Source organism: Phalacrocorax aristotelis, chromosome 7 (genome assembly GCF_949628215.1).
Source record: "Phalacrocorax aristotelis chromosome 7, bGulAri2.1, whole genome shotgun sequence".
NCBI classification, from domain to species: Eukaryota; Metazoa; Chordata; class Aves; order Suliformes; family Phalacrocoracidae; genus Phalacrocorax; species Phalacrocorax aristotelis.
The window spans coordinates 22,958,409-22,971,891 of NC_134282.1; the positions used below are offsets into that span (position 1 = coordinate 22,958,409).

Here is a 13,483-nt window from a genome sequence, read left to right on the forward strand (position 1 = left end):
CTGATAAAGTTGAGAAAAGAAATTTTTGCAGTATTTATTCAGGAATGTGGGCCATATTGAGTGTGGTATGGTTTTATAATGCAATGGGAAAATGATTTTTTTTTTTTTCCCCCCCTTAGAGGTAGTCCCTTACTTTTAAAGGCATTTCTAAATGGGATTTATATTCCTTATTATGCTGGAAATAAAGGTGGTCTGTATATCCCAATGCAATCTAGGGTTTCATTTGTTTTTACAGTATTAAAAACTCTGAACAATTTTTTTAACATTATAGAGCTCAGCTTGTATTTACTGACATGCTTTCTTTTCGTGTGTAGTGCTGCTCATCCAAATTTAGACTGAGCGTATTTTTCTTCAGGGCAAAGCAGGGGCCTGCCTGAGTTATTGGAGAATTGGTGTCTGGCAAATTCAGGGGGTGTTCTGAAGATTCTTTGCAATAATATCAACTATAGCTTTTTATTTTTTGTGTGTAAAGATTAATTGGAGCATGCTCACTTTCATGTTGCTTTTGCGAGGCTTCCAGAATGTGACGCTAGTTATTTTATTTCAGTGACAATAGAGATTGAGTAATAATACCTTTTTATTCCCATCAAAACATGCATCCTGGAACAATTTTCTTCCAAATAATTTAAATCTCTTTCCCATTTCACCCCCAATGCATTAAAGAATTAAATATGATTTGTAGTTAATTGTTACAAACAAAATGCTGCTTGAAAGAAAATTCTCTGTGGAAGGCTGCTTAGTGGTGGGAGCTTCAGTGTGAAGTTATTTTGAGAAAGGCAGACTTTGCGTTTGAGCTTACAGATCATAAATCAGCACAAAGCTGATTTATTTTCATTCATACATCTATTAGGAAGTCTAGTCTGGGTATTTTAAAGTACTTTCCTGGGGTCAAAAATACCTGGAATTTTTGGCACTTGTAACATGAAATTCTTCTAGGATGTACTCTGTTAGGTCAGTAGCAGAGAGATTTAAATGGTACTCAGAATAGCAACTTCTTTCTCCATGGCTTTTCCTAGTTGCAGGCCCTCTCTGATTTTAACACTGGATGCAATCTGGGATATTTTTTCTCTGTAGAAGGGCCTTTGTTTGAAAAGGCAGCCTGTTTACCTCATCTGGCTCTAGGATAATGGAAGATCCAGAAAGAAAATAACATTCCGCATAGCCTTCACTGCTGCGAGACCCATCCTGGGGTCTCACCAAGGCATCCCTTGTGTCTCCAGGAGTCCAGACTCTTGACGTGGGGCCATAACTGGCTGTAATCTTTTACTCCATAAATCCCTGTAGCCTTTCCCAGCCTCTACTGCATTACCAAGTGCCCTGTTTCCTAAATTAATAGCAAACACAAATGAAAATACTACTCTGTAAAATGGGAAAGTTTTGATGGACATAGAGAAAAATCAGCGTTGTTGCTTGGAGCTCAGGCGGTTAGGTTCTATGATATTACTTTCTCCGTCATCCTCATTTGTCTGTGCAATTGTTCTCTACTGACAGATGGGCTTTAGCAGAGGCATGTGTTTAAGACAGATGAAGTTTTTTGCTGTTGCTTAAAAAATGTGGTGAGGCTTTCTGAGAAAACTTATTTAACAGCAATTTGGTTTGTCTTTTTGTTAGCATTCAAAAGTTGCATGTAACTTCATTTATCTCTTCCTGGGAAATACAAAATCATCTGCATAATCTGAATTTTTGATGCTACCTTAAGATATATGAAGTTTATGTAATTTCTGTTCTTTAAAAGAAGTTGCTTTAGAAACTGCAGGACTGATGAAGCATTGCTTCCTGGATTTGTCTCTTGTGGCTGACTTACCTTGAAATCTTCAGGACACTGTGCAGTTACAACTTTGAAGTGAGCTCATTCTCTCCTGGGTTCCTTGGCAAGATGTGAACTTGCAGCCCAGCCTGACCTTCCATGGGGTTGCTTCCAAGATGTCTCTTCTCTCCCCAGCTGCCCCTCCTGTTCAAACATAGTTATCTTTGACCCTGCTGTTGTGTCGGGTTTGGCTGATGGTGGCTATTGGCTGAAATAGTTAAGGGGGAAGGGTTAGGCGGGATGCAGATGGTGTGATTGTGTAAGCCTATTTTCCTATTAAACAGAAGAATACGCTTTTGTTCAGGATTGAGCTTGTTCTCCTGTATTCATCTTCTACATGTTTATGCAAGTACAATGGCTGGGTTACCTCCAACCCTGGCCTCCCCCTCTCCCAACGCAATCCTGAGCAGAGGGAATGGGCTTGAGCCCTGCGTGCATTTGTGGCTTTCCTACAACAGATCACCCGTTGTTTGTGTGAGACAGACTTTCTGGGCATCATCATCTTCAGAGTCTGTTCAACTTGCTGCAGGGGGGAAGACTATCTTCAACTCTTGTCTGTTGTGTTTGGCCAGAGGCACAATATGGTTTTGTCACTGGAGTTTGGCAGCACTGTTGGAAGCATTAAAGCCATCCAGGTCAGATCAGGAACTGGTTCTAATGGGCTGCTTCTGCTGGAGCATTTGCTGGGTTTGCTTCTGGCCCACCAATGGTGAGAGCATCTGACAGGTATTGTTCATATGCTGCTGGCTCAATTCAACTGAGAATTAAACAAAGTAAGGCTTAAAAGCAAAAGACGACAAAAGTATCTTGGCCATTCCAAGAGCATTGCAAATTTTAAGCTGTTAGCAAATGTCTTTTTGCAGACAAAAAGGTAGAGAGGCTAAGCCCTTGACTCATCCGTTTACTGCAAAGCATAGACAGGCACTGTGAGAGTGGAGCTATCTGTTGTAGGGTCTGGTAAGTCCACAGCAGCCATCTGATTAAAAAAAGGAGTGCTGCTGTTAGTGGGTATTTCTCCTTACCCCCATCCCCATCATGATACTGCCCCTAGAAAACCAGCTGTAGATCTAAGCTCCATCATGAATTACAAAGACTCACCAGGCTTGGAATACACTGACATTTATAATACAGTAACTGAACCTTGAGCTAAGGGGCCACATTTTCACCAGAGCATATTATAGTTTCTGCAGCTGCAATGAAGATCTGGAGAGCTATTTTGTTAAGCTGGAGGAGCTCTTGTCTCTGATAGTCACTTTCTACCATCTTTGGGCCTCCCCTTGTTCCACTCAGGCATCATCTCTGGCATGTCCCCTGGGATTTGTGTCTGGCTAGAATAAGGAATGATGCTTTCCAGGAGTCTTTTTCTCATCTGCAACTTTAACTTTTCTTTCATTTTGAATACTAACTGGCTCCACAGTATATTACAGCAAAAGGAAGGCAGTGGGAAGATATTCAGCCATTGTGGTCATCATTTAATGAATTTGAAATTGAGGCTGTAGGGGTATTGATCCTCTACAAAGCTGTAGAGGTAAGAGTAAAATAAATTGTCGAAGCAGTGTTAGGCTGGTGAAAAGTAGTAATGACTGGAGAGAAATTGCAATATTGAAACTTAATTATTCTTTGGGCTTTAAATCTCACATGGTCTGACACCTATTGGTATTACTTATTTGGTGAAACATGGCTGAGTAGAAATGTAAAATGGCAAATGATCCTATAAAATGCAAAATAGAGCTGAAAACAATTCTGTGTTAAGCCTTTTTCATGTGTTAATCACTCTTTTAATATAACTCTGACACTTGAATATTCAAAATGGCTACACCAGGCATTCAGGAAAGACAGGAAGGTATTTACTGTAACAGAAGGGTGGCTGAAGGATGAAAGATGCATGATTTTGTGCAGAAAGGTGAGGAAGATGTAAGCAGAAGCTCACAACTGTACTGGATTTAGATGTAAAGTTCAGCTGTGCCCCTTAGGGCAACCTGAAGTGACTGGAAATTCTTTCCACAACTTGGGCTGCCGCTTAAATAGATGGTTCTGTCTTTCAGCTTTTATTTTTTTTTCTCTTCCTTTCCTTATGCCAGAGCAAGTGTTTACATGATGACTGTCTGATGTGCCGGATCAGAGGGCTTATCCACCTGAAAATAACCTGGCAAAATAAAATACTAGATTTTACCCACTTTAGATTTCTGAGGCAGACCTATCTCAAGGCCATTTGAATGCAGGTGGATGCAAGACAAAAGGGAGGAATGAATAGGAAGGGGTGGTAGAAGGGGATGTAACAGTTTGAACATCTGTAAGCTTATGATAATTGTGGAATCACATGGGTATTCCTGTTAAATACCCTGAAAAGAAAGTAAATGTTTCCTTTCAGTAACTTTAGAACGGGAATGTTGCTGTTCTAAAAAGTACTTGCATAGTAACATAATACAATTAAAATTACTTTTTTAACTATATTTGTTTTTTCAAATTACATTTCTGTATTCTGAGAAGTCATTATGCAAAAAACCTGTTTACAGAATAGAAGTGGCTTTTTGTCATCTTTCACGTTTCTTCAGAATGTAAATGTTTGCATTTAAGACCAACTTTCAGCACCAGAGGGGCAAATTCCAGAGGCACATGCAGAGAGGTAGAAGGCATGAAACCAACCCAAAACCTCAAATTGGCTCAGTTCCAAAGTATGGTAGATGGGAGTATTTAAAAATATACATTCCGCTGTATTCATAGCTACTCAAGATTCTTTCTGAATTCTTCATCATATGACTAAACTGCTTCTAACTCTGGTGGTACAGATGGTGTGGTATTTCAGATTATTCTAATTCCAAGCAGCTAAATGCACAGTCTGTTTTAATAACAAGCTTATCCTGAATTTTGAAACAATTACACTTTTGTAACGTTACAGAACAAGTTACCCTTTACGGAGGAATGTCCTTGGGATTTTCAGGATTTGCTTTCCTTTCAGGAACTGAAGTCATGATTTACTGCTGCATTGTTCATCCCACATGTTAGATGTCATTTGCGAAGTGTGCACGCAGCATAAATTTTTATCTGTAGCACAGGATAGTTTAGAGTATCCAAGCATTTTTGGCTGGTTGCATTGTTACTGTATATTCCCAGTTCGACAAAGAAAGCCAACATTGTTCAAAACGGGCAATAAATCAGCAATGTTGGATACCAGGATCTGTAGTTGAATCCAAGCTGGCCAATCTTTTTAGGGTGCCAAAAATGCACTTAATTCATTGTCACCCTCAAAACAATGTTGTCATGGTTATGTAGCTGTTTGCACACTGGGAACATAGTTGATAGACACTAGGCCTCATGCCTGTACATTGTCTGCGTGGAGGTAAAAGTCCTTGTTCTTGAGCTTACAAACCCTTCTTCATCAGCTTGCCCAGCAGAACAGAGCTGGTGTCTGTCTTCTTCCTATTCCGCCTGTAGAGACATTAGGACTAGGGTTAGTCTCAGAGTACTCCAACACTTAGGATATTGGTTCTGTTTGGGCATCTGGGGAAGGGGCAATTGTGGTGCCCATGGGAAAGAGACCTTGGTTCAGAGACTCCTGTTGTAGCTTTCTTAGTGTTCAGGAGTCCTTGCTTGCTGGTGGCAAAGGCCAGGTTGGCAGGGGAGGTGGCAGTGAGGTCTGGCGGCAGGAAGGAAAAAAAAAAAAACCAACAATGAGGATTAGTAGCAAAAAGAGTGGGAACTGCTGTGTAGAAGTTTGAAATGCTGGTAGATAGAGGGATCACCTCCCCTGCTTTTTCTGATAGACAATTTCACCTGTCAGTATCATTAGTTGGGACTCACTTAGCTTCTCACTTTTTTTTGTAAGTGTCAATTTAGCAGAATTACCCTAAGCCTTAGCACATTCTTATTGTAGTTTTGAACTTCATTTATGTGGGGTCATTTCTTATGCATGTTTTTCAAGCTTTCTGCATGTCTAGCTCATGATAATCCAGAGGGAAATATAACTATGAATGCTGAAAGCTGACTTGGCAGAAAGCGTGTTTCTTTTATCAGCAGTTGTGGTCTACTGATGCCAATATACTGAACTGTTAGAAAATACACCCTATTTAATTACAGCAAAGTGATGTCCCAGCAAGCCTGTCTCTGGTAAGTATAATTTGTGTTTTTGTTGTGAATAATTTCCCTAAATATTTTGGCAGTCTGCATGAGGACACTGCTAAGCGACATTGACACGCTTTTCCTGTTTGGAGTTGGCTTGTTCTTGTACAGTATGTTTAATCTAATCATCATACCCTGACAAAGCATGGCATGAGTGTGAAACTGAGACAGAAATAATTTAGGTTATGAAAAATAACAGTCTTCTCAACCAGAGATTTCCAGTTGCCACAGGGCTGTACTAATATGTGGTGGTTCTTCCTATGGAAGCACTACTTCCTTTTCTACAAAATAACTTTTATCATAGGGATAGCTGATAAAATCTAGTGTTTCAGTTGTAGTTGCTACATGGATGTAATGGCAAGGTCATATATATTAAGCCAGACTGAAATATTTTATATCCTAACTCCTGCAGTAGTTTGAAATTGCTGGAAGAGCAAAATTTGGGGAAAAATTCAAAACAAAGCTATACAGTGAAAATGCATGTTCTTTTAATTTCAGAATATTTTTTGTGCCTAGTGAGAAGCTACAGGCAAGGAAATGTAAATTTCTCTAGCGTAAGATTACAAAAAGTCACAGTTGAATGATGGAATGAAGTTTTTATTAAGGAGATAGTGAGAAGGTTTTACAACCTAATATTTCTGTAAATGGATTGAATAGTACATAATCTGAAAGGAATAATCTTCTGTCCTTTCAGGTTGATCCACAACTTCTACTAAGCCTGTGTGGTTTAGCCATTCAGTCCTGCAGACAGGAAGCCAGTTTGGAGTACCTTTGCCAGATGAATTGATAGTCACTCTGCTTCCCCTTGTGAGCATTGTGCTCGGCTTTCCCAAAAAATGCTGGTGTGTGATGGTTGTATAGCTTCTGGGGGAGAAGCTTCTTGGAGATCCTGACAGTAATGATGTGAGTGTGAGAATTCCGAGGCTTCTGCATTGGAAGTATGATATTACCTGTGGAAGTAGGGAGGGGATGCTTGTCAGTGGAGATGGGCTGGTCCCTAGTAAGCAGCTTCTGGCAGGGTGAAGTCTTTTCTGCCGTTCCTTGCCTCAGTGTGGGTCTCTGCCATCTGCTTGGTGTAAATGAACAGGATGCAGACAAGAAGAGGGAATAGATGGTCTTGGCTTTGCAACAGGTGGTTCCTGCAAGCAACTAGCAGGACCATTGTGAGCTGCCAGGAAGACTTTCTGCATGAGTCACTCCCTGTAGAGTTAATGTTTCTTGGGTTGTGAGCAGGAGGTATGCATTGCAACCCCTCACTGCTGCCTCATATAAAGTTTTCATGTCAGCTGCTACTAAACACCAGCAATCAGAGCCATTAGATAACAACCAGCATGGTGTTACACCTTTATTGCTGTACCGGTACAAATGATTAAATGTTGACTTTTCTTGCATTCACATGTTCAGGACCTCTCCAGTGATACTCGAATGAGATTGGTGTGGCTATGGTTAGCCTTTTAACAGAAGCTGAGAACTACTACCAGCTACACAGAACTAGGATGTGAAAGAATATATGTCACAGTGGGTGGGAGAAAGTATTTGACGAAAGGTAGCTTTTGAGCCGTACCACTGCTGCATCTTGAACCCATCAGTAACTGTAAGATTTTAACATTATTGTTCAGTCCTATGTCCATACAAAGCTATTTGGCAAAATGTTACATTATATAATTAAATTGTGTGATAATGTCCATATATGAACAAAGGCCTAATATTGTAAGATACAGTTTCAAACCAAAGTACTTACTAAGCACATCCCAGAGTAAAGGCACAGTTGTGCGCATATCAAGGTACTTATAATCATGGATTTTACTCCTCTGAATTACAGATCTATCTATTAGCAGCCTTTTTATGTTACAGTTTGGGGCACATTAGGACGAATGTTTGTGGCTTGCCAAGTGAGTGACTTCGGTATTTATAATCTCTTGGTGATTTGCCAGGTAAACCTCTGCCAAGCTTAGTTTCTCATGTGAACAGGAAGCGATAGAGGAAGATGCACTGGGGACTTCCCCAGCCATCTCCCCTCAGCACCCTGACAGGGATGTGGCAATTGTCTTGTGCTTTTAAAGGGGAAATTTTCAAAGGCATGTAGAGCTAAATATCAAACAGAAGTCACTGGGGTTCCCTTTGAACATCGACGTTTTCCCTTTTTGTATCCTCCTTTCAAGCACCATTTTTAAAGGAATTACCGAATCCCTGAGCACGTGTCCTCCGAGGAAAACATGCTTACCTGATGATGTTTACTTCCTCTTACTTCCCTGTGTCTATATTAGCATCAGTATTTAATTTCCCCCAGGATTATTGGTATGTAATCAATATTGAACTTGCCTCAGTGGGCAAAATTTGCCATCGTGCCTTTGAAACAACCTACGACTGCTTCTGCAATAGTGGAAATGGCAAGTGTCAGGTTAAACGTAATTGCTTTTTAAACTTTCAGATTCTTTTTACATGGTTTGGAAGGAAGTAAGGGGGATCATTCAAACTGATTTCACATGGGTTAATCTTAAAGTTGAGGTATTCTTTCAGTGAGAAGAAGCTCCTGTGAATTGTTCTGAAGTGTCCTGTAAGGGTGATACGAGGGTCTTGGGGTTATGTTTAAGTTTTATTTTAAAGATTAAAACTAGGTGCAAAGAGGTGGTTGGTTATGCTCAGGGGCGCACATGTGCCCATACGGGACCAGCCACCAAAAAAATCATATTTTTATGTGGTAACTTAACTGTCCCGTGTGTTTGAAATCAACTTTTTATTTCTTTTTTTGGAAAGAAAGCTTTCATATAACGCAGATGTTTGTTTCATTTCTGTATTTAACACATGCAGAAAACACTTTACATGGTATTCGCTGTTGTAAATAATACAGGGACTTCATTCACATCTAAAACATGGTCAGATGGTAAATTTTACAGGTGTTTTCCTAGACTTCTCTTTATTTCCTTTTATTGTAAGTGCATGTTTCTCACTTGTTGTCTTTCAGAAATGATCTTTGCAATGGGACAGTGTATCTGGGGTAGAAGTCCTTTGAAAGGAAGGACATGGGACTTACCAAGTAAAGTCTTGCAAGATGTTTTTTTACAAGACATCTATGTCCTTGTCTGCTGTTTGGTGCTTTATGAAAACGAGCTGTCACCTAGTCTCTTCAGGCTTTTGAGAGTGATATTTGTGGGTGATATTTGCTTCTTCTTGAAACACTTCATCACTCTGTTGGTAAAAAAACCCCAGCAGTATACCACCTACTAGGAAAAAAATTAACTGTCTCGGAGCTGAAACCAGGGCAGTGGGTCTCCTCAGCTATATTTGAGCATTCCTGGTCTTGGCACTTATTTTGCTAGAAGACAGAAGTGTGTCAGCTGGTGCAGATACTTTATTTGATCCCATGTCAATCGTTTACCTGAGTTTTATAGGACTTTGTCTTCATTTTTATACCTATAGTACTTCTAGAGGTTCTTGGCTTCCCTTTGCACTCTACCTGAGCTCTAAAAGGTGAATGGATCTAACTTATCCAGGCTGCAAAGAATCTTTCCTGGGTGCTTTTGAGCCTTTCTAGCTACATTACTATGTTTGTCTATGGAAGCACAGAAAGAATGCATTTCAAATATCATGTATTCCCCTTAATGTGTCTTACTGGGTTTCACTCCTTTGCATCAGCCTGATACTGCAATGTAGAAAATGTGGATTATCCTTCTGTCCAGTAGCATGAAGAAATACCCTGCTGTAGTAGCTACCCATATAGGAAAGTCCACTGAAGAACTGAAATTGCTATTCTTATTCTGTCCTTCCATGTTTCCTCTTCCCTCAATGCCTCTTTTTTTAGCTCCTTTATTAAAAAAACCCCTAAAGCTTGATTATTTTTTTTCTTTTATTTAAGGACAGGGTATGTTAAAAGGAAGCATTTGAAACTTGTAGCCATTTGCTGTTGGCTGCATTTGTTGTAATAATGGCACAGAAGCTCAAGCCCTGTGTTGCCAGGGCCCGGGGAAGAGAACAGCTAGAAATAAAAGGAGATTCTGACATAATGCATATTTCTAAGACTATGAAACAAAAGCTCAAGTGAAAGTGAAGCTACCGCTGAACATAAAGTTTATCGCTGTCACTGGGGAATAGTGTATGCCTTCTTCAGGACTGCTGTGAACTTGGCCAGACAAAATGGGTGGAAGGGCAGAAGGTGGGGAACGTCTGCATCCTATTATGAATTGGAGGAAATGACTGTCTGCACTCTGTACGCTGGTGGGCTCAGAGTATCCTGCTGGCAGGCTGGTTAGCACTGTAAGATACTGAACAAAAAGTGGTGAATTGTCAGCTTTGGTGTTTAAAATAACTACTAGGGATGCAAAGAAGTTCTTGAAAAATATGCTGTGGGTTTTCTGTTGGATTTCTTAAACTAACTGGAAACTTTCTGCTTTCTTTCAGGAGCGTTTTTTCTCTGAAAACATTGCTGCTAAAAGGTCCAAACAGAAGTAAATCCAGTCAGCTTGTCAGATCACTGGCTCAGTGTAAAAGTGCTTTCATGAAGTAACATTGGGCCAAAGTCAACTTTTCTTTCTCCTTTGTAAACCTGCAGCCAAGCAATGGGCCAGAAAATCTCAGGGAGCATAAAGTCTGTGGATGTGAGGGAGCCCCCCTATAGACCTGTTAAACGAGAGCTGAGAGGTCCAGATTTTTGCAAGCCAGCGCGACTGGACATGCTGTTGGATATGCCCCCTGCCAAGCTGGAGGTCCAGTATAAACACGCTTGGAACAATGAAGATCGCTCCTTGAATATATTTGTAAAGGAAGATGATAAACTGACTTTTCATAGACATCCAGTTGCCCAAAGCACAGATTGCATCCGGGGCAAAGTCGGCTACACGAGAGGCCTGCATGTCTGGCAAATCCACTGGCCCACGAGGCAACGGGGGACGCATGCTGTGGTGGGCGTCTCTACAGCCGAAGCTCCGCTGCACTCGGTGGGGTACACGTCACTGGTTGGTAGCAATAGTGAATCTTGGGGCTGGGATCTGGGACGCAACAAACTCTACCACAATTGTAAAAACCAGCCTGGGGTCACATATCCTGTCTTTTTGGAACCGGATGAGTCTTTTGTACTCCCAGACTCCTTACTGGTAGTTTTGGATATGGATGAAGGGACACTTAGCTTCATGGTAGATGGACAGTATCTTGGAGTGGCCTTCAGGGGACTAAAAGGGAAAAAACTTTACCCCATAGTCAGTGCAGTTTGGGGGCACTGTGAAATTACAATGAGATACATCAACGGACTTGACCGTAAGTGTTACCGTATATCTTAATTACACTGTCTTTCAACTTCTCTCACATAGGACTTCTTCTGTTTATCCTTTTGCTGGGAACAGAGTGGGCTGGGGGGAGGGGACTGTCCACTGTGAGTAGCCTGCGTCCCACAGTTACTGCCCACAACTAACATCTATCAGTTATGTGTCTTGTAATGGTAGTATGGATTGTATCAAATATTCTCCCTTTTGGCAAGCACAGTGGCAAGAAATCTGTGTCCAAAGAAAGTGAACAGACTGAGAAAAAAGATCTTGAGAAACTTCCTGGGTATATTTAACAGCAAAACTCTTGTTTACTGGAGGATATGTTTTAAATCTGTGGTTTTCAAATAGGATTTGTGGATCCTGTAAAAATTTCCTGTAGTAGTGGGAACTCTCACATGGTGTGCATAAACATACTTGAATTCAGGCCAGTAGACTTCCTTTCTGTAGCTGCCTTTCCAGGACCTTCAGAAGCAGCTGTGGATCCCCAAGAATCTGGGAGCTCAGGTCAAATATTGCTCTCAGCAGTTTTTCCGAAAGAGCTCCGTTCCTTAGTTGATATCAGAAGGTGCACTCTTGGGGTATTTTCTTCTCCAGAAATATGGGGTTTTGGATAAGCATTAGCTATTTTTGATTTAAAGGGATAATATAAAATTAAATAGTTATGTAGTAAGGAGCAGCATGTTGCTGCTGTGACCTTGAAGTAGTAGCCCACCAGAAGATGAATTCCAGAACCGGGTCTTGTCCAGTTCTTACTGCTCAGGAAGATGTGTGCTCTGCCAGGTCCATGCACAGCATACGTTCGGTCATGCTCGGTTATCCCCAGTCAACTTATCGGCTGCTGTGAATTGGGGAATGGAAGGCTGAATGAGGTAGTAAATGGAGCTTTGTTCTTGTTTGACTGTATTATCTGAGCTGTGGGCAGAACCATGAATATGAATATACAGATTTAACAAAAATAGATGACTAGACAAAATTTTCATGATTTTTGGGCTTTATGAATGGAACTTGGTCTCGTAAAAAGAGAATAATAGCAAGTGTACAACGCCTGCCTCTCAATTAGTAATTTCTAAAGGAATTTACTCTTCTTTTCAATTAGGACGAGATGGTCTAGTTTTTCTGTCAAATTCTCTGCTCATTAGCTTTACATCTGACATACCGAGTAGAAACATGATTAAATAATTTGACCTTGTTCAAGATCACGTTTTCATAAACATCTGTAATAAGCACTGGGGGAAAGAATCTTTATCCACAGAAGCCCTGCAGTTTATTATAGCCAGATGCTAAATGGCAGCTTCCTGAGTGCTTTCGTACAGGCGAGTATTGGAGGGTCGTGAGTATTTTTGCAATTACTCAGGCATTGCACAGAGTGGTGTGCTGACTTTTTTCTTTTTTGAGAGCGGTGTGGGAGAGACACTTTTGCAAACTGAATATTTGTGCGCAAAAGCAGTTTTTATAATACTGGGAATATCTGCCAAACTAAGCAAAGTACAGGTCAGCTTGATCCACCACGTCCACACAAGGAATCGTTCTGCATTCCTTTTGTAGCCTTCACAAGGCTGCTCAAGGGAGCTCTTGAAAGATGAAAACACAGGAGGATGTGAATAAGTTTGATAGAAAATATAAAATAGAAAGGGTGAAGTAGAGAAGGATAGCTGTGGTCTGAGATGGCAGAGAGAAAAATTCCCATCCGGTTTCTCGTGGGATAGTTTTGCTGGAAAAGACAGGATAGCTTCCTAAACTATCCCTGAGAATATCCAAGTAGTCTCTCTTTTTCATTGTGAACCCGTAGCTAAAAGTAAACTTGTACACTAAACTTTTATGTAAGTCTGAGCGTTAATCTGATCGTGTGAAGAGGAAGTTTGAAGCCACTTTGCTGTGGGGCAGTTTGACATCCTGGAATCACATCATTTGTTATCACATGTTCACTGATCCGTTACTGTCCTGCAATAAAAACACCATTCAAGAAACCCAAGTAGTTTATCTGGTGCTCTAAAGCAAACACCTTCTTTCTCTGCCAGAAGTGTTTCTATCCAGCCAGCCCTTGTGTAGCAGTCCAAGTTTGGTCGTGGCACTCTTCATGTTCACTCTCGCAGCACTTTAATATACAGGGTTTTATAATTGTTTGTTCTTGTGAAAATTGGTATGGATCTTGAACAGCAAGATGTTCATGTTGCATTCACAAATTTAAATACATTGAGCGTACATATATGGGGGGGTTCTTTTGTTGTTGTTTGCTTGCTTTTTTTAACCTTACAAATTCTACTCTTTTTTTCTTCTTCCCTGCAAGTATCTCATACTG

At 40.6% G+C, this 13,483-nt stretch overlaps 1 protein-coding gene across 5 annotated transcripts in view; it reads left to right on the top strand.

Moving 5' to 3' along the window:
* The window catches only part of SPSB4 (splA/ryanodine receptor domain and SOCS box containing 4), a 93,651-nt gene that overhangs the window by 12,733 nt on the left and 67,435 nt on the right, over nt 1-13,483 (top strand). For 4 of the 5 annotated variants that reach the window (XM_075099245.1, XM_075099249.1, XM_075099247.1 and 1 more), the window contains exon 2: nt 10,325-11,176. In XM_075099245.1, coding sequence (XP_074955346.1) covers nt 10,483-11,176 — 694 coding nt within the window. In that variant the 5' untranslated portion in view covers nt 10,325-10,482. Of the gene's footprint in view, nt 1-1,570; nt 6,830-10,324; nt 11,177-13,483 lie in introns of those variants that run through there. The other variant, XM_075099246.1, reaches the window with a different exon arrangement.